The 18,967-nt window shown below is 37.6% G+C and overlaps 1 protein-coding gene across 4 annotated transcripts in view; it reads left to right on the forward strand.

Moving 5' to 3' along the window:
• Window positions 1-17,034, forward strand: part of LOC141566944 (uncharacterized) — a 49,038-nt gene extending 32,004 nt beyond the window's left edge. For all 4 annotated transcript variants that reach the window (XM_074315778.1, XM_019749895.2, XM_074315779.1 and 1 more), the window contains one exon: window positions 6,831-17,034. In XM_074315778.1, coding sequence (XP_074171879.1) covers window positions 6,831-8,197 — 1,367 coding nt within the window. In that variant the 3' untranslated portion in view covers window positions 8,198-17,034. The remainder of the gene's footprint in view (window positions 1-6,830) is intronic.
• Window positions 17,035-18,967: the final 1,933 nt, after the last annotated feature.

Consider the following 18,967-nt stretch of genomic DNA (forward strand, 5'->3'; position numbering starts at 1 on the left):
TCTGTAGCCAGTACTTTAAAAACAATCAACTTAGTTTTCATCAAAAAATGGTTGTGTTTTAATTGCTCGCAGTGATAAAAATTGGCATAAACAAATTTGGGAACAAATATGGCTGACTTTTTATTACAGTTCAGCTGTTCATTCTATAGAGTAATCTCCTTCCTAGATGAGAATTGTCAACATGGCAAGCAAGGTCTTGATCTGGCATGTCACTTAAGTTGAGGGGGCTATATATGAGAATCTCAGTTCACTATATCCACACTGGGAATTTTTTGTTTTTAATGAAAACCTTCACATATGATAGGATTTTTTTTTATAGGAAAATTGTGTTCTTATGTAATTTCATGCAGTCAGTTACAAGAGCTACTAAAACATAAGATAACATTATGATAGAGAATATGTTATTTTTCAAAACCGTGAGTAACATTCCTAAACAACAAGGGGAAATGGAGAAGTTTTATGTGAACTACATCTATAAATTTTGATAAAAATTATTCTATTTCAGTTTTTCTGTATTGCCTCAAAAGCACAATCATTTATAAAAACGTTTCTTTTTAAAAAAAAGATTTTTATTAAAATGTAGCTAACATACAATATTATATTAGTTTCAGGTGTACGTCATAGTTATTCAACAGTACCCACCTGGCACTATATATAGTTATTACTATATTATTGATTATATTCCCTATGTTAAAGAAGTGATCACCACGATAAGTCCAGCAACCATCTGATACCATACCGCGCTATCACAATATTACTGACTATATTCCCTGTGCTGTGTATTACATCCCCAAGACTTATTTGTTTTACACCTGGAATTTGAGCCTCTTATTCCTTTAATCTATCCCCCTTTTTAATTTTTCAGCTAGAGTTGACATGTAATATTATTTTATATTAATTTCATGTGTATAGCATAGTTGTTACACATTTATATAATTTACGACGTGATCCCCCTAACTAGTACCCACCTGGCACTATAATAGCTATTACCATATTACTGATTATATTCCCTATGCTTTACTTTACCATCCCCATGACTATTTTGTAACTACTAATTTGTATTTCTTAATCCCTTCACCTTTTTTCACCTGTCCTCAACCCCCCTACCCATCTATCACCCCAATAGATCTATTACCCATCTGACACTGTACATAGTTATTGCGATATTATTGACTATATTATTTTTGCTATGCCCTACATCCCCATGACTACTGTGTAACAACCAATTTTACCTCTTAATCCCTTCCGCTTTTTCACTTCCCCGCCAATCTGGCAACCATCAAGATGTTCTCTGTATCTATGAGTTACTGTTTCATTTGATTGTTTATTTGTTCTTTAGATTCCACTTATAAGTGAAATCATATGATATTTGTCTTTCACTATCTGACTTAATGCCACTCAGCATAATACCTTCTAGGTCCATCCATGTTGTCGCAGATGGCAATATTTCTTTCTTTTTCACGGCTGAGTAATGATTCCACTGTACATAGGTACCACCTCTTTATCCATTCATCCATTCAGGGATACCCAGGCTGCCTCCAGATCTTGGCCTTTGTAAAAAATGTTGCAATGAACATAGGGATGCACACATCCCCTGAAAGTAGCGTTTGGAGTTTCTGTGGATAAATATTCAGAAGTGGGATTACTGGGTCCTTCCTTGTCTCTTGTTATAGCCTTTGTTTTAAAGTCTATTTTGCCTGGTATAAGTATTGCTACCCAGCTTTTTTTGTTTTTTCATTTCCATTTTCATGAAATACCTTTTTCCATCCTGTTACTGTCAGTCTGTGTGTCTTTCAATCTGAAGTGAGTCTCTTATAGGCAGCATATGTAAGGGTTTTGTTTTCTTATCCATTCACCTACCCTGTCTTTTGATTGGAGCATTTAATCCATTTACATTGAAAGTAATTATTGATAGATATGTAGTTATCATTTTATTATTTGTATTTTTGATTTTCAAAAATTCTATCTTAAAGAAGTCCCTCTAAGATTCCTTGTAATACTGGTTTGGCGGTGATGAACTCAGCTTTTTCTTGTCTGGCAAGCTCTTTATCTGTCCTTCGATTTTAAATGATAGCCTTGCTGGGTAGAGTACTCTTGGTTGTAGGTCTTTGATTTTCATCACTTTGTGTATTTTATGTCAGTCCCCTTTGGCCTGCAAAGTTTCTGTTGAGAAATTAGTTGGCAATCTTATGGGAGTTCCCTTATAAGTTAGTAGGTGCCTTTCTCTTGTTGCTTTTAGGATTTTCTGTCTTTAAACGTTGTCATTTTAATTTTAATATGTATTGGCATGGGTCTGTTTGGGTTCATTCTGTTTGGGACTCTCTGCTCTTCCTGGGCTTTTATGTCTATTTCCTTTATGAGGTTTGGAAAGTTTTCAGTCATTTCTTCAAAACGGTTCTCAATTCCTTGTTTTTTCTCTTCTTCTGGTACCCCTATGATGCGGATATTGTTATGCTTGATGTTGACCCAGAGGTCTCTTAAACTATTCTCATATTTTTGGACTCATTTTCCTTTTGCTCTTCCAATTGGGTGTTTTTTTTTGCTACTTTGTTTTCCAAATCGCTGACTCGATCCTCTGCTACATTTAGTCTGATGGTGATTCCTTTTAGTGCATTTATCATTTCAGTTATTCTTCACTACTGACTGGTTCTTCTTTATGGTTTCTGTGTCCACTCTTGTGCTTGCTGTCTCTTTGTTGAAGCTCTCACTAAGTTCCTTGAACATCCTTACAGCCAGTGTTTTGAACTCCATCTCTGGTAGGTTGTTTGCCTCCATTTTGTTTAGTTCTTTTCCTGGAGTTTTTTCCTATTGTTTCATTTGGGATATATTTCTTTGTTTCCTCATTTTGGCTGCCTCTCTGTGTTTGTTTCTAGGTATTAGGTAGATCTGTGTTTCCCAGTCTTGCCAGGTGGCCTTAGGTAATAGGGCCTGTGGACCTAGTGGCACAGTCTCCCTGGTCACCTGTGCTGGGTGCTCCAGGAGTGTCCCTTGTGTGGGTTGTTGTGTGCCTTCCTGTTATAGTTGAGCCTTGATTGCTATTGGCACGACAGTAGGTGGGATTGACCCTTGAAGTGATTGGTTGTAAGGAGTGGTTATGACTACAGTAAAAGAGCTGTTGTACTGGGGCTGACCCTACAGAGCAGGATTTGCTTTAACAGGGCTGACTGGCTGTGGGGTTTGGCCACATCCACAGATTACTGGCTGCTGTGTGAAGGGCTTAGTTCATGGAGCTGAATTTGCCCCAGCGGCTCTGGTGCCTGTTGAGACTGCCATTTGGGTAGGCTGTTTGTGGGGCTAATTGGGTGATGCTCTGTTGTGGTCTGAAGCCAACCTCCAAGTATGTTGGTTCTGGGGCCTCTTAGGAGGGGCCCCGTTTCGGGCCCATGTCAGCCACTGCCTGTGACTACCTGGTAGGTGCTACAAAGTGATCCATGGTTATTCACTGCCTGTGCTGGACCTGGAGGCACATGGGAGAGGCCACACTGCGAACCGAGGATAGTTGGCACTAGTACCAGGGCTGGGGTAGCTTCACAAAAAGCCAGGACACCTCTAGAGCTGCTGCCAGCTGCTGGCTCCTGGAAGGTTCAGCCTTTGATAAATCCTCCTGTGGTAAGAAGTTGGGTGTGGTAAGAAGTGAGTCAGGGTGAAGCAAGCAGAGCTCACCAGACCAATTCAGATTCAGATTTGGCGATGGGTGTGGAGGGAGGGCTCAACACAGGAAAGATTGTGCCCACCTCTTGGCTGCACGGGAGAAGGACCCCACACAGGGAAAATGGTAACTATCCCTGAAGATACACAGCTCAGTCTTTCCCTGTATGTCTCCAGTGCCCTCCCCACCCCCCAAGTCACTGTTCCTGTGCCGGAGCCCAGGGTGAGTACATGCGAGCAAGTCTGTACATGGACCCTTTAAGAGGATGTCTGGGTTTCCTGCAGCCTTCCGTCCTACCTGGATATTCGGAATCCCCACTGTTTTCAACAGCCAGATGTTGTGGGGGCTCTTCTTCCAGGCTGGGGAGCCTGGTGTGGGGCTGGGGTACCTCACTCCTTTGTGGGAACCTCTGTGACTGAGACAGCCCTCCCAATTTTCAACCATCACACGGAGGTTTAGGACCAGCCCTTTTCTTGTCTCTGTCCCTCCCACCACTCTCAACATGGTTTCTTCTTTATATACTTAGTTATAAAACTTCTGTTCAGCTAGACTTAGATGGTTTTCCAGGTTGATTGTTCTATAATTTAGTTGTAATTTTGATGTGTTCTCGGGATGAGACAAGCACAGCATTTATATACTCCATCATCTTGGATCTCCACTTATAGTATAAGTTGTATAACTTGTTTGTGTATTATGAATGATTATGGACATTTTGTTCTAAGTTTATTTATATCTATATTTATTTTGTACATTGTTCACTTCCTTTATTCCATTAATTTTTTTCATTGTTTAATTTTTTTTGCCAATTTGTATGGACTTTTGTACTGTGACCACTTTCTCATTTTTCTTACAAATACTTTCACCTTTTATTTTGATTTTTACAGACTTTTCTTTTAGATTATTTGCATTTATTTATTTGTTTGTTTATTTATTTATTTATTTTTAAGAAGGGCAAAGGTCACAGTTGCCCATGTGGGGATCGAACTGGCAACCCTGGTGTTATTAGCACCACGCTCTAACCAACTGAGCTAACTGGCCACCACCCTGGCTTTAAATTTTTAATTTGCAAATAAAGCCTTTAAAAACATTTTTTATACCTTTATAACTGCCTCCTCATTTACTACTGTTATGACTATTTAGCTAATTTCTGGTCACTTTACATATCATTTGTATCATATTTGTCTTAATGAGGCCTTGAATTGACTTTTTCCCAAAAATTTTTACAAAATTGCCATAGCTTTGTATTGCTTTCTTGGGTGGGGAGATAGAGACAGATAGACAGATGGGGCACAGAGAAAAGGAGAGAGGGAGGGAGGAAGACAGGCATAAGTTTCCTATGCCATTCATTTACCTGTCTCTGCTCACTTTTCATCCACACTATTTAAATCATTGTTGCCTTTAAATGTCTTTTTAATATATCCTTTTAAAGTAAACTTATTGCAGTGTAAATACAAAACTACAGAAATCGTAAGTATGCATCTCACTGAATTTTCCCAAAGTAATCACACTCATATAATTAGATTCAGATTCAGAAACAGAGCTTTGCTAGTATATCAGAAGCTCCCTCCCTCTTTCTAGTCATTCTTTCCCACCAAAGAACCACTGTACTGACTTTTAACAACTCCATAGATTAGTCTTACGGTTTTTTGGCTTTATGGAAAATGGAGTCATACAGTATATATGTCTGGCTTTGTTTACTCACCATTATGTTTTTAATTTGATTCATGTTGTGTGTACTTGTAGATTATTCATTCTCATTGCTGGACAGTTATGTGTTGTATCAATGTCATAATTTACTTAGCCATTCTTCTGTTGATGAATGCTCAGCTTCTTTTCAGTTTGGGCTTATTAAAAATATGCCTGTATTATGAGTTGAAAGTACCTTTTTCCTTTTGAAAAGTATTGAACTTTTATTGTAAAATTTTTGAGAAAATAAAAATTTGAGGAAAACCTCTCTTTGCTCACAATTTTATTAGCATGTTACTATGGTATAAGGCTGTTGCTTTGCCTGACAGATCACTGAAATACTCTCTAGGAAGTACCCAAATGGCATTGGCTATGAGGACTTTAAGAAAAATATGAAAGAAAAGAACAGGTTGAATATGTGTTACATAAATATGTATAGTTATATAAACTCAAATGAAGATATGTAAGTAGAACTTCTCATTACTTTGGTTGTGAAAGTGGGAGAAAGTTCACTCATGACTATGTAAAGTAGAGAATGAGCAGTAGTGGAGATATTTGTAAGTGAAAGAACAGACACAATTGGAAGGATAATCACATGTAAAGAAATCACCATTTTCCATTTATATATTTGATTGAGATAGTTCAGATGTACTTTTGTTTCCATCTTTATAGGAAGTGATAAAAAAGACTAATTAGTGTAATATGGTGTAAGATTGAAGGCAAGGCAACATGTGCAATAACTGTTACCTAATTATGAGAATTTAATAAACAATTACTATGTCTTATGGGTTTGTTATTCAATTATAATTGAAAGATTGTTTCTGCCCTTGGGGAGGTTTATGGTAAGAAAATAAAAGAATGAAAACTGGAAAAATTAATGAATATGTAACAACGAAATTGAAAAAAGTTTTAAGCAAGGAACAAGTTATTGGGATAGAAAAGAAAGGATGTAAATTAGATGAGGTCAGCACGGATGATTTTTCTGATTTTTAACATTATAACAAAAGGATATAAGGAACCCAACCATGTGGAGAACCCATGTCAGCATTCCTGGGAGATCTAATAACCAGTGAAAAGCTCTAAGAAATGGAAAGATCGTAACATTCTAGAAGCTAAAAGGAGGCAGTTTGATAAGGACATAGGGAGCAAAGTAGACAGTCAGTGGTTTGAAATCATATGGTAAATAAAGGACCTGTTATTCATGGTAAGATGTTTCTGCTTCATTTTAATTGAAAAAAATCATTAAAAAGTTCAAGTAGAGATTCTCAAACTTTGATCTGCATCCAAATAATCTGGTGTTAACATTTTCTTTATTCCCCTTAGCTTTCTTTAAAATACATGATTATTTTAGAGTTTTTTAGCCTGTTATCTTCACCTGGACTTCACTTTCTGTTTTTTGTTTGTTTGTTTTTTCTATCATAAAGTCTTTATTTGCTTATTTGTTTACTTTTTCTAGAATACGAAAATAGCATGCATTTATCTTGTTTTCTTTCAGATTTGGAATCCAGATATGACATTAAAAAGTTATCTCAAAAGGATATTTATGAAATGAATTTATCTCAGTGGGAGATAATGGAAAACATTAGAAGTTATAGCCTGGAAGACTCCTTTTTCAGAAAAGACTGTGAATATAAAAAGTTTGAGGGACAAAAGGGTCCTCAAAAGGGATATTTCAGGCAAGTGAAAAAAACCACCTCTGAAAAAAGGCCCACTTACAGAAAACTCAAATCTCTTACTTTGTATCAGAGAATTCATAATAGAGAGAAACCCTATGAATGTGGGGAATGTGGAAAGGCTTTTAGAGTACGCCAACAACTCACTTTCCATCAGAGAATTCATACTGGTGAGAAACCCTATGAATGTAAAGAATGTGGAAAAGCCTTTAGACAGTGTGCCCATCTTAGTCGACATCAGAGAATTCATATTTCGGACAAACTCCTTGAATGTAAAAAATGTGGAAAGATCTTTACATGTAGCGCAGATCTTCGAGTACATCAGAGAATCCATATTGGTGAGAAGCCCTATGAATGTAAGGAATGTGGGAAGTCCTTTAGAGTGCGAGGACAACTTAATCTCCATCAAAGGATTCATACTGGTGAGAAACCCTATGAATGTAAGGAATGTGGGAAGACCTTTAGACAGTATGCACACCTTACTCGACATCAAAGACTTAATATTGCTGAGAAGTGCTATGAGTGTAAAGAATGTGGGCAGGCTTTTCTGTGTAGTACAGGCCTTAGAATACATCACAAACTTCATACTGGTGAAAAACCCTATGAATGTAAGGAATGTGGGAAGGCCTTCAGAGTACGGCAACAACTAACACTCCATCAGAGAATTCATACTGGTGAGAAACCCTATGATTGTAAAGACTGTGGGAAAACCTTTAGTCGTGGCTATCATCTAACACTCCATCAGAGAATTCATACCGGTGAGAAACCTTATGAATGTAAAGAATGTCAGAAGTTTTTTCGTCGTTACTCAGAACTTATTTCACATCAGGGTATTCACATTGGAGAGAAACCCTATGACTGTAAGGAATGTGGGAAAGCATTTAGACTGTTCTCACAACTTACTCAACACCAGAGTATTCATTTTGGTGAGAAACCTTATAAATGTAAGGAATGTGAGAAGACTTTTAGACTGCTCTCACAACTTACTCAACATCAGAGTATTCATACTGGTGAGAAACCCTATGACTGTAAGGAATGTGGAAAGGCCTTTAGACTTCATTCATCACTTATTCAACATCAGAGAATTCATTCTGGTGAGAAACCATACAATTGTAAGGAATGTAAGAAGGCCTTTCGCCAACACTCACACCTTACTTACCATCAGCGAATTCATAATATAACTAAATAATTATAAGAAAGCCTTCCATTGGGAATTTTGTGTTAAGGAGCATTGGAAAATAAATTCTAGAGAAAAAGTTTTTGAATGTAGGGATCCCTTTTACTTCATGCTGACAACTAGAGATTTTATGTAAAAGAAAGTGTGTTCATGAATATGTAGAAGTCTTTCATCACCATTTAAACCATGTTAAACTTTATAAAATTCATTCTAGAAAGAAATTCTCTTAAAAGAGTGAATGTGGAAAAGCTTTTGATCTTACCTGTTTTCACCTCTATTCATTGTATACCTATGGAGCTATACTGGCTCATTCTGAAAATTGGTAAGTCAAAGGAAAGAAAAGTCATTTAGCCTGCATTTTCTGTATGAACTGTATTGCAACAACTAGAAGTTGAAGAGGTAAAGTTCTTTAGTGGAGAATTTTGCAACACATAATGAAATTATGGAGCTAGGCAAGATTCTCAGAGTTTAAGAACAGTAGGTGAAAGGTTGATATGCACGTCATGATGAACTTCATAGTGAACAGATCAGGTTGACATATGAACCCACTGGTCAGTTTTAACCTCATCAAAAATAGGACAAAACATTTTGTTCCTCCTAATGAGGTAAAATATGACACACAGCTTGCCAAAAAATATTGAACCTGAATCTAATTAAGCATCAAGATCTAACTGCCAGTTTAGAGAAAATTCAGGGAATAGAAGAACAAGTTGCATGATGCAAAAAGAAGCAATTAAATCTAAAATATGGGTAATTCTACAAGAGGAATGACCCAGCTTCTCAACCAATAAAATAGCACTGAAAAAAAGGGAAGTGGAACTCTTGTATATTGAAGTCTTAAGAAATGTGTGAATCAAATGATATGAGTGAGTGGTTCTTATTTAGATCACAAGGTGAGAAAACTTAAAACATTTTTATGACAATTGGGAAAAGGGGAATGTTGACAGTATTAGTAATGTTAAGAAATGTTTTTGTTAAGTGATAATAGCATTGTGGTTATGTAAAAATCTCTTAGAGATAAGTTATGAAGTTTATACACATAAGATGATAATGTCTGGAATTTCCTTTAAAATGCTCATGGAAAAGAAAAACGGATAACAAGTTTGTCAAAATGGTGTTTAGATGAGTCTTGGATATATGGTTTTTGTTTATTTGGCTTTTGCTATTTTCTCTTCTTTTTTGGCGGGGGGAGGGGAATGTTGGGGAACAGTGTGTTTCTCCAGGGCCCATCAGCTCCAACTCAAGTCGTTGTCCTTCAGTCTAGTTGTGGAGGGCTCAGTTCAGCTCCAAGTCCAGTCACCGTTTTAAATCTTTAGTTGCAAGGGGGCACAGCCCACCATCCCATGCAGGAGTTGAACTGGCAACCTTTTTGTTAAGAGCTCGTGCTCTAACCAGCTGAGTCATCTGGCGATCCCTCTACTTTTTTGTCTTTAAAATTTTCCATGATGTTCTTTTAAAGATAAAATTATGAAATTATAACCAGTTTGAAATGAATGGTTTTTTAAAAATGCCTACATACTAAAACATGTTGCCAAAGCCCTAAACACTGGGATATTAAATATGCTATAATGTATTTGGGAAATTAAAAATGCAGGTTGAGATTTTATCTGGTTCACCTATTGCTATGTCTGTTACAGTGCCTGTCCCATAGTACTTCATATATTTAAAGAACAAGTAAGAAAAAGCAGTTACTAAATTTGGAGATTAATGGAATAGACCTGCATTGTCTGATAAGGTAGTTGCTAGCAACATGTTGAGCACTGGAAATTGAGCTATTGAAAACTGAAGTGTGGCTAGTTCAAATTAAAAAAATGTTAAGTGTAAAATATACAAGGTTTTGAAGACTCAGTTCTATAAAGAAGAATGTATTGTATCAGCATTTCTCTGCTGTGATTGGGAAGCAGGGGATTGCATCATTACATAATCCAGAACCCAGTTTAAGTGTGTTTCTGCTTCCATGTACATACACGTTTGCATACCAAGGTCTTGGTTCCACCCTGAGTCATGAGGTGTGTTTTTTTCCTTCATAAAAGGTGGCTTGTGTTTATAGCAGGTAGTTTTCACAGACTGATTTTAGCGTTTAGACATTTTGGGATCCAAAGGTCCTTTTTCATTTTGTACTGTTTCTATCTTGTTCAAATTTGCAGTGCTTCAAATAATACAATTCTCTTAAAAACTGTTATTTTCTACAAATTTTATTAAGGTTCACTCAATTAGACACAAGTTCAACAGGCTCTTCTCTGTATTGGGTTCCCTATGAGGCTGCTATCTGAAAATAACTTTAAAAATTCTTAGAAGTCCTGCTGTTTCACCGGAAGGATTAAAGTTGGCTCCATGTTTACCCCGAAACTGCATTTTCATGACAGGACCATACATTTGATTTTTTCCCCTTTTCTCAGACCCTTTATAACTTTGAGGACCTTTTGCTACCTGGAAACACTGTCATGGAACCCTCTATATTTCCTTGAATTTCTAGAAATATGTACTAGTCGATATAATGAATATATAATGTGATTTTTCTTTTTTACTCTGTTAATATGGTGGATTACCTTCATGGATTTTCAAATAGTGATCAAGCCTTACATCACTGGCATAAAACTCCATTTGTTTGTAGTGTATACAGTTGACTCTTGAGTAGCATGGGGGTTAAGGGTGCTGACCCCATATTAGTTGGAAATCTGTATATAACTTTTGACCCCTGTCCCCAAACTTTACTAATAGCTAACTGTTGACTGGAAGCCTTACCGATAACATAAAAAGTTGATTAACACAGATTATGTATATTATATGTATTCTGTATTACAATAAATAAGTTAGAAAAAAGTGTTATTAAGAAATCATAAGAGAAAATACATTTACAGTACTGAGCTATATTTAATGATATCATAAATTTACATGGTCAGTTTGCAAGATGAGTTATCTGTCAGTACCTACAAAACCACAGATGTTATACATGTTATTAACACTAGACATCAAAAATGAAAAGATGTGAAAAAATTCATTTATTTACAGGTTTAACAATTCATGCAGTGATAAAAAAAGCAATGTGATTGCATCATGGTAGCCTAGCCTATACACGAGTGAATCCAAAAATTTTTATGGCATACATCTTTACAGTCATTTATAATACTGGAAATGTTACATTATTTTAAAAACTGCTTACCTGTGGTGATAGGCTGATACAGTTTCTCCAATTTTGAGAGGTATACTGTATGGTAATGTAATTATTTGTAAGAAAAGTTATAAAACAGAAAGCTGTCAATTTTATATTAAATGTCACTCATCCTTGTGCCTATGTAAAAATAGGCTATCGCTGTTCACTTCGAGTCTTGCACATGACATTCTACACGATGCATACTTAGGCAACAATGCTACAAAGATGTCTCATACAGTTACTAGATTTTCATACAAAGACACACAAGAAATTATTTACTATTAAATGGAAGTAGATCATTGTAAAGGTCTTCATCCTTGTCTTCATGTTCATTGGGCTGAGGAGGTGTTGATCTCGCTGTCTCAGGTGACAGAAGTGGAAGGAGAGGCAGGCTCGGTGTAACCTAAGGAAATTATTCATAATTTCTGACTTTGTTTTACATTTCTCTGAAAATGTTTCTATATGAAACCAATCCTTCCACCATTTGCTTTAGTTTCAGTGCCCATATCATAGAAGGGTCCATGTCATAAAAAAAGTCAAAAGCAATCTTGAATAATCAGAACTCTTCTGCCAAATTGTCTAATATCAGTTTGTTTTCTGGCACTGCTACATCTTTCTCAGCGTCTGGAGCTGGTTCTCCAGCATGCATGTCTGTCAAGTCATCTTTTGTTAATTCCTCTGGTGTGTCTATTAGCACTTGAATTTCTCCAAGACCCATATCTTGAAATACTTCCCCACACACACACACTTTTTTTTCCCCTGCCACATTCACAAGGTCTTTCATGATTTCCTTTATTGGCTCTGTTGTAAACCCTGTGAAGTCAGGCACAACATCTGGACACAGCTTCCTGCAGCAAGAATTTATTGTTTCAGGTTTTATGGCTTCATGGCTTTATACCAACAAGGATGGCATTTCCAGACTTCCATGATGTTCTCTCTATTGGGGTTCTTTAGTGTTCATAATCCTTCCCATAGAGTACCATGTGTAATGAGCCTTAAGGTTCTTTTTGACCTGATCTAGATGCTGAATTAGAGACTTTGGGGGCAAGCAAACCACTTTGATGCCTTTCGTGTTGAACTCATGGGGTTCTTGGTGGCCAGGAGCATTGCCCAGTAAATAAAATAATTTTAAAAGGCAGTCCCTTACTGGCAAGGTACTTCCTGACTTCAGGGACAAAACATTAGTGGAACCAATTCAGAAAAAAGCGTTCTCGTTGTCCAGGCTTTCTTGTACAACCAAAAGACTGGCAGCTTTAAGTTGTCATATGAGGTCAGGCAATTAAGGTCACAAACTCATCCTAGAAAAGAGCTGCATATCTCATTGCTGAATATCACTGCGGTCACCATCGCAGTGCTCCCCTTGGGAAGCTATGCACCGATGCCAGTGCCTAGTCCACCCTTTGAAGCAATTTTGGAACTCTTTCTGGAATGGCCATCAGCTGTCGTCGTATTATCCTTGATGTCCTGAATGTCATCAAAATGTCTTTCAGTATTTCCTTTATCTTTAGGTAAAGAAAGAAGTAATTGGGGACCAGATCAGGTGAGTAGAGAGGGTGTTCCAATACAGTTATTTGTTTACTAGCTAAAAACTCCCTCACAGACAGTGCCATGTGAGCTGGTGCATTGTGATGCAAGAGCCATGAATTGGCGAAAAGTCCAGGTTGTCTAACTTTTTCATGCAGCTTTTTCAGCAGTTCCAAATAGTAAACTTGGTCCAGTTGGTACAAATTCATAATGAATAATCCCTCTCATATCAAAAAAGGTTAGCTACATCGTTGAAACAAAGTTTGCTAACTTAATTGTCATAACTCGTATAATGACTGTTTTTTCTTGAATCATATTAGAGTCTATAGGTATGCCTTTCTTATAGCAACCCTGGACCCACATAAAAGCTGCATTTTCAATGAGATAAAAAGGTATTTTGCAAAAAGTATAAGGTTTTTGTGTCGATGGCATAGCTGCAACAACGGCTCCACTAATTTCCTTTCATTCTTTACAGTGGTTCTTGAACTATCCATTTATCTTGAAGTATTGGACAACCACAGATGCTGATCTTAGTCTATGATATATATCAAGCAATTCAACTTTATCTTTTTATGTCATGACTTTGCTTTTTGGGAGCACTTCCATCGCTCTGTGGCACTTTGTATGGTCCCATGGAGTTATTCAAGGTTTACAGTATTGCATTAACATGAAAAATATACGAGAACTGCAAGAGCACTTTTACTGCAAATTGCAATTTATGAACTCATTTAGATTAGCATCACATGGCGATTTAAATGGATACAACATTTGAGCTCACAATAGCAACAGGAGGTGGCTATGAAATTATTACAGTAGTATAGTACACACTACAGTTAATTTTATGCATTTATGATTTAATAGTGCCTCTTAACATTTGTTTACATTTCCACTGCAAATGGCTCTGGGTATAGTCTGTAAGCGTGCATAAGTTTTGATAAATTTTAACTTAAAAATAGGTTTGTGTATATTGTATGGTAGTAAATGATCAAATAGACTAGTATCTACGTATATTTTATGCATTCATGACAAACCTAACTTTCTTAATTTTTTTTTTTGATATTTCTAGGCTACGTGACGAGCCTGTGAATTTTTTTCAAATTGTTGCAAATCTCTAAAAAAATTCCCAATATATTGAAAAAAAATCCATGCGTAAGTTGACTCGCACAGTTCAAAACCATTTTGTTCAAGGGTCTACTTTTAAAATATAAATTTCTGGATTTGCTGTGGTTGCTGTGATTTGCTAATACTCTGTTGAGGATTTTTGCATCTATATTTATGAAAGATACTGGTCTATAGTTTTCTTCTGTCTCATTTTGGTTTCAGGATGATGGTAGCCTCATAAAATGAATTTGGAAGTGTTGCCTCTTTTTAGTTTCTGGAAGAGTTAGTGTGTAGTCAGTGTTAAGTATTCTTTAAGTGTTTGGTAAAATTCTCCAGTGAAACCGTTAGGCCTCGCAATGGACTGAATGTTTTTCCTCAAAATTGAAGTGTTGGCATCCTACCCCACAATATATTAGGGGGTGGGTCCCCTTGGAGGTAATTAGGTCTTGAGGGTGGAGACCTCCTGAAGGGGATTAGTGCCCTTACAAAAAGGACCCCAGAGAGCTCTCTCACGCTTTTCTGCCATGTGACAATACAACAAGAAGATGGTAGATTTTAATCTGGAAGAGGGTTCTCACCAGAAACTGACCATGTTGGCACCCTGATGTTGGACTTCCAGCCTCCAGAACTGTGAGAAATAAATTTCTGTTGTTTTATCAACCACTCAATCTATGGCACCCTGTACTAGCGCCCTGAACTGGATAAGACAGAACTTGCAACCAAAAGTGAGGTGCTAATTAACAAATATCTGAAAATGTGGAGGTGGCTTTGGAGCTGAATAATGGGGGAAGGCTGGAAGAGTTCAGCGACGCATGCTAAAAATATGGATGTTAAGGGTGATTCTGGTGAGATCTCAGAAAGAAAAGATGAAGAGAAAGCCTCAGTCATCTTAGAGAATAAGTAATCGTGGACAGAATGTTGATAGAAATACGAATGGTAAAGGCCATTCTGAGGGAGTCTCAGGTGGAAATAAGGAACATGTTATTGGAAATGGGAGGAAAGGTATTTCTTATTATCAAGTGGCAAAGAACTTGGCTGAATTGTGTTTGTGTTCTAGTGTTTTGTGGAAAGTAGCAATGGAATTGAAGGTGTGGCTTGGCTTCTGGCTGATTATAATAAAATGCAAGAAAAAAAATGACTTAAAGATGGAATTTTTGAAGCAGAACTTAAAGATTTGAAAAAGTCTCACCTAAATAGTTAAACAGTGAAAATACTGTTAAAGTGAAGGCATTAGTTGGGAAAGAATGGTATCCCATGGTTGATACAGGGACATGTGGGAAGACCCTTTTGAAGGTGGGGACATTGAGCTCCGAAATGCTGATGTGTCTTACCAGTGGTTTGGCCTTTCCACCCATAGTGGTTTTGGCGTTTCCACCTGTGAGAAAGTTGATCCTGCATTGCGCAATGGCCATGCAAGACAATGCTTATTCCCCTCAGACAACCCCACCCCACTTCTCTGTTTCTAGGCTTACAACTAGACTCAACTCCCAACACGCTCCTAAAGGTGAGATCCAAAGTGTGATCCAAGAAAAGGTGTGCTACACTACAAAAGAACTACTTGAGTTTTATAATTTATGCCGACATAAATCTGGGGAACAAGTATGGGAATGGATATTAAGGATTTGGGAAGGAACATGATTAGACATTTGGTGACAGTGAAATCTAGGGAAGAGATATATGAAAAGATATCTCTGAATGTACAAAAAAAAAATATCTGTGTCCCCTATGAATAATCACTAAAGGGTGACCTCAGCAAAGGAGGATTTTAGTAACTGGATAAGATGGCCCATTCTGTGGATAACAGCTTCTTTCCCTAGTCAAACCTGTCATCATCCAATGGGCTTACGAACAATGTGGCTCAGCAATGTGGACTTCGACTGATCTGTCAGTGGCCATTGCTGAGTGTTCAGTATGCCAGCAGCAGAGACCAACACTGAGCCCTCCCTCCCCCAATATGGTACCATTCCCTGGGGTGTTCAGCCAGCTACTTGACAGGGTGATTATATTGGACCACTTCCATCATGGAAGGGGCAGCATTTTGTCCTTACTAGAACAGAAACTTACTCTTGGTATGGATTTGCCTTCCCTGCATGCAATGCTTCTGTTGCAACTACCCTCCATGGACTTACAGAATGCCTCATTCACTGTCATGGTATTCCACACTGCATTGCTCCTGATCAAGTAACTCACTTCACAGCAAAATAAGTGGAGCAATGGTTCCATGCTCATGCAATTCACTGGTCTTACCATGTTCCCCACTATCCTGAATCAGCTGGCTTGATAGAATGGTGGAATGACCTTTTGAAGACTCAGTTACAGCACCAGTTAGGTGGCAGTACATTGAAGGCTGAGGGAAGATTCTCTAGAAGTCTGTATATGCTCTGAATCACCATCCAATATATGGTTGATTCCCCAATAGCCATGGATACAGGAGTTAAGGGTGGTGTGAAATAATAGAAAAGGAAAAAAAAAAAAAAATATATATATATATATATATATATATATCCACATATTTATATGTCTCTGCCCCCATTTCCTGGCACAGAAATCCTAAAACCCTTGTAATTCTCTAAGTGATAAGAACACTAGGAGTATCTCTTGTTCTGATATTTTGTTTTTGACCTGGTTCCTGACACAGGGCTCTTGAAGCCCTTATAATTTCCTGGGTGATAAAAGTGTCTTTTGTTCTACTGAGGCAACTCTGAATGGGCTTTGCTCCTGGATGAGGGATATTCACCAGAAGGACCAAGCCATGATTAGAAGCTTGGGATTTTCAGCACCAGTACCACATCACCACCACCACCACCTCTTGAGAAAGGAGAAGGGCTGGAAATGGAATTAATGATCCATCATGTGTACATGATAAAGCCTCCATAAAAATCCCAAATGTACAAGGTTTGGATAGCTTCCAGGTTGGTAAACACATCCACACTGGGAAGGTGATGCTCCCCAACTCCGCAAGGACAGAGCTCCTGTGCTCATGACCCTCCCAGACCTCACCCTATGTATCTCTTCATCTGGCTGTTTATCTGTATCCTTTATCATGTCTTTTAATAAACTGGTAAACATGGGTGTTTGTGTTTATCTGAGTTCTGTGAGCCGCTCTAGCAAATTGAACCTAAGGATGGAGTCATGGGAACCTCTGATATGTAGCCAAATTGGATAGAAGTCGGTAACCTGGAGATCTCTACTTGCCATTGGCATCTGAAGTGGGGAGCTGTCTTGTGAGACTGAGCCCTTAACTTGTGGTATCTGAAACTATGTCCAGGCAGATAGTGCTAGACCTGAGTTAAATTGTAGATGGCCAGTTGGTGTGTGTAGCAGAGAATTGCTTGTGAGGGAAAGAAAAAATCAACCCATGTATTTGGTGACCAGAAGTGTCAGAAGTGAGGTAGTCTTTATAAGTAGTAAAGGAGACACAGGGAAGAAACACAGTAGGGAAGAACTAGGTTTTCCTTGACAGGTAGAAATGGGAATGGTACATCTCAATCGTGACCCACTAGGAAAATTTTTGCTTGCTGTTTCCATGACTTTATGCCCTGCTAGCAGCCTAGGAATCTTAGTTCCAGAGGGAGAAATGATTCCACCAGAAGTCACAATAATTATTCCAGTGAACTAAAAATTAAGACTGTCACCCAGCCACTTTGGCCTCTTCATGTCTCTAAATCTATAGGTAAAGAAAAGAGTGTCATTGCTGGTTTGATTACTCCTGATTTCTATTGGGGAAATTGGACTACTACTCCACAGTGGAGGTAAGAAAGTGTACATCTGGAATAAGGAAGATCCCTCAGGGCAATAACCCAATCCAGGCAGGACTAATGACCCAGACCCTTCAGGAATGAAAGTTGGTGTCACTCCACCAAGTTAAGAACCATGATCATGGGACCACTTACAAAAATGAAGACTAATTGTCATGAGTATTCGTCATTTTGTTAAGAACATGTTTGTGTTTATCCTTGTATTTTCCGTCCCTTATTCCTTTATCAGGTAACTATATCATAATATCAAAGTATTGACTATGTCATTATAGTTAAGTGTGGTTAATTTTACATTATAGTATTTATGTTACAGGGTATCTGGAAGAAGAGTAAAGATCACCCAAGGACTTTGTATCCTCTTCTGGGGAAAGGGTTAGTGTACACAGAATAGTTGTATCATATTAGGTGAAATTATGACCTTGTTATTGTTTTTATTTGGAGATTAAGTATGGTTAAGTAAGGAGAGTGATATGAGTGTCAAGTTGACAAGGGGTGGGCCTGTGATAGATTTATGTGTCAACTTGGCTGGATCAGGTGATGCCCAGATATTTGGTTAAACATTATTTCTGGATGTATCTGTGAGTGTGATTAGCAGCTGAATCAGCGGATTTTGTTTATTTTAGCACCTTTGTTTATTTTAGACCAGAATTGTTGCCAAATGAAAATTCCCTATCAGTAAAAGGACACATAAGAAAATTGTAGTGCATTACATAATGATATGAAAGAAGAAAGTACTGGGATAACACAGATGATGAGTCTTACAGATAGTGAGTGAAAAAAATCAGTCACAAAAAAGTACATAATACATGATTCCATTTATGTGAAGTTCAAAAGCAGGTAAAACTAATCAATTATGATGGATATCAGAATATTGGTCAACTAGAGGGGTATAGACTGGGAGGGGGCAGTACCAAACCTTGCATGTCAGAAATATTCTATATCTCAATCTGGGTGATGGTCACCCTAGTGTAAAAAATAGCCAAGTTGAATACTTAAGATTAGTGTACTTCATGCATTTATTGTATGTATGTTATACCTCAATTTAAGTAATCAAGAGGAAGAAGGATGGTACAGTTTAATAGCAGTCTCTTGATGTCCCCGTTAAGTGTAGCTTAATGTGGATGTGTCATGGGCACCTGGCCTTTCAATGAGGTCTGCTAATTGATGGTTCTTACTCTCATAATAGGGTCTGATGGATTAGGGCTTTCACCACTTAAAAAAAAAAAAAAAATTATTCTTTCTGTT

Source organism: Rhinolophus sinicus, linkage group LG11 (assembly GCF_036562045.2).
Source record: "Rhinolophus sinicus isolate RSC01 linkage group LG11, ASM3656204v1, whole genome shotgun sequence".
Classification (NCBI taxonomy): Eukaryota; Metazoa; Chordata; class Mammalia; order Chiroptera; family Rhinolophidae; genus Rhinolophus; species Rhinolophus sinicus.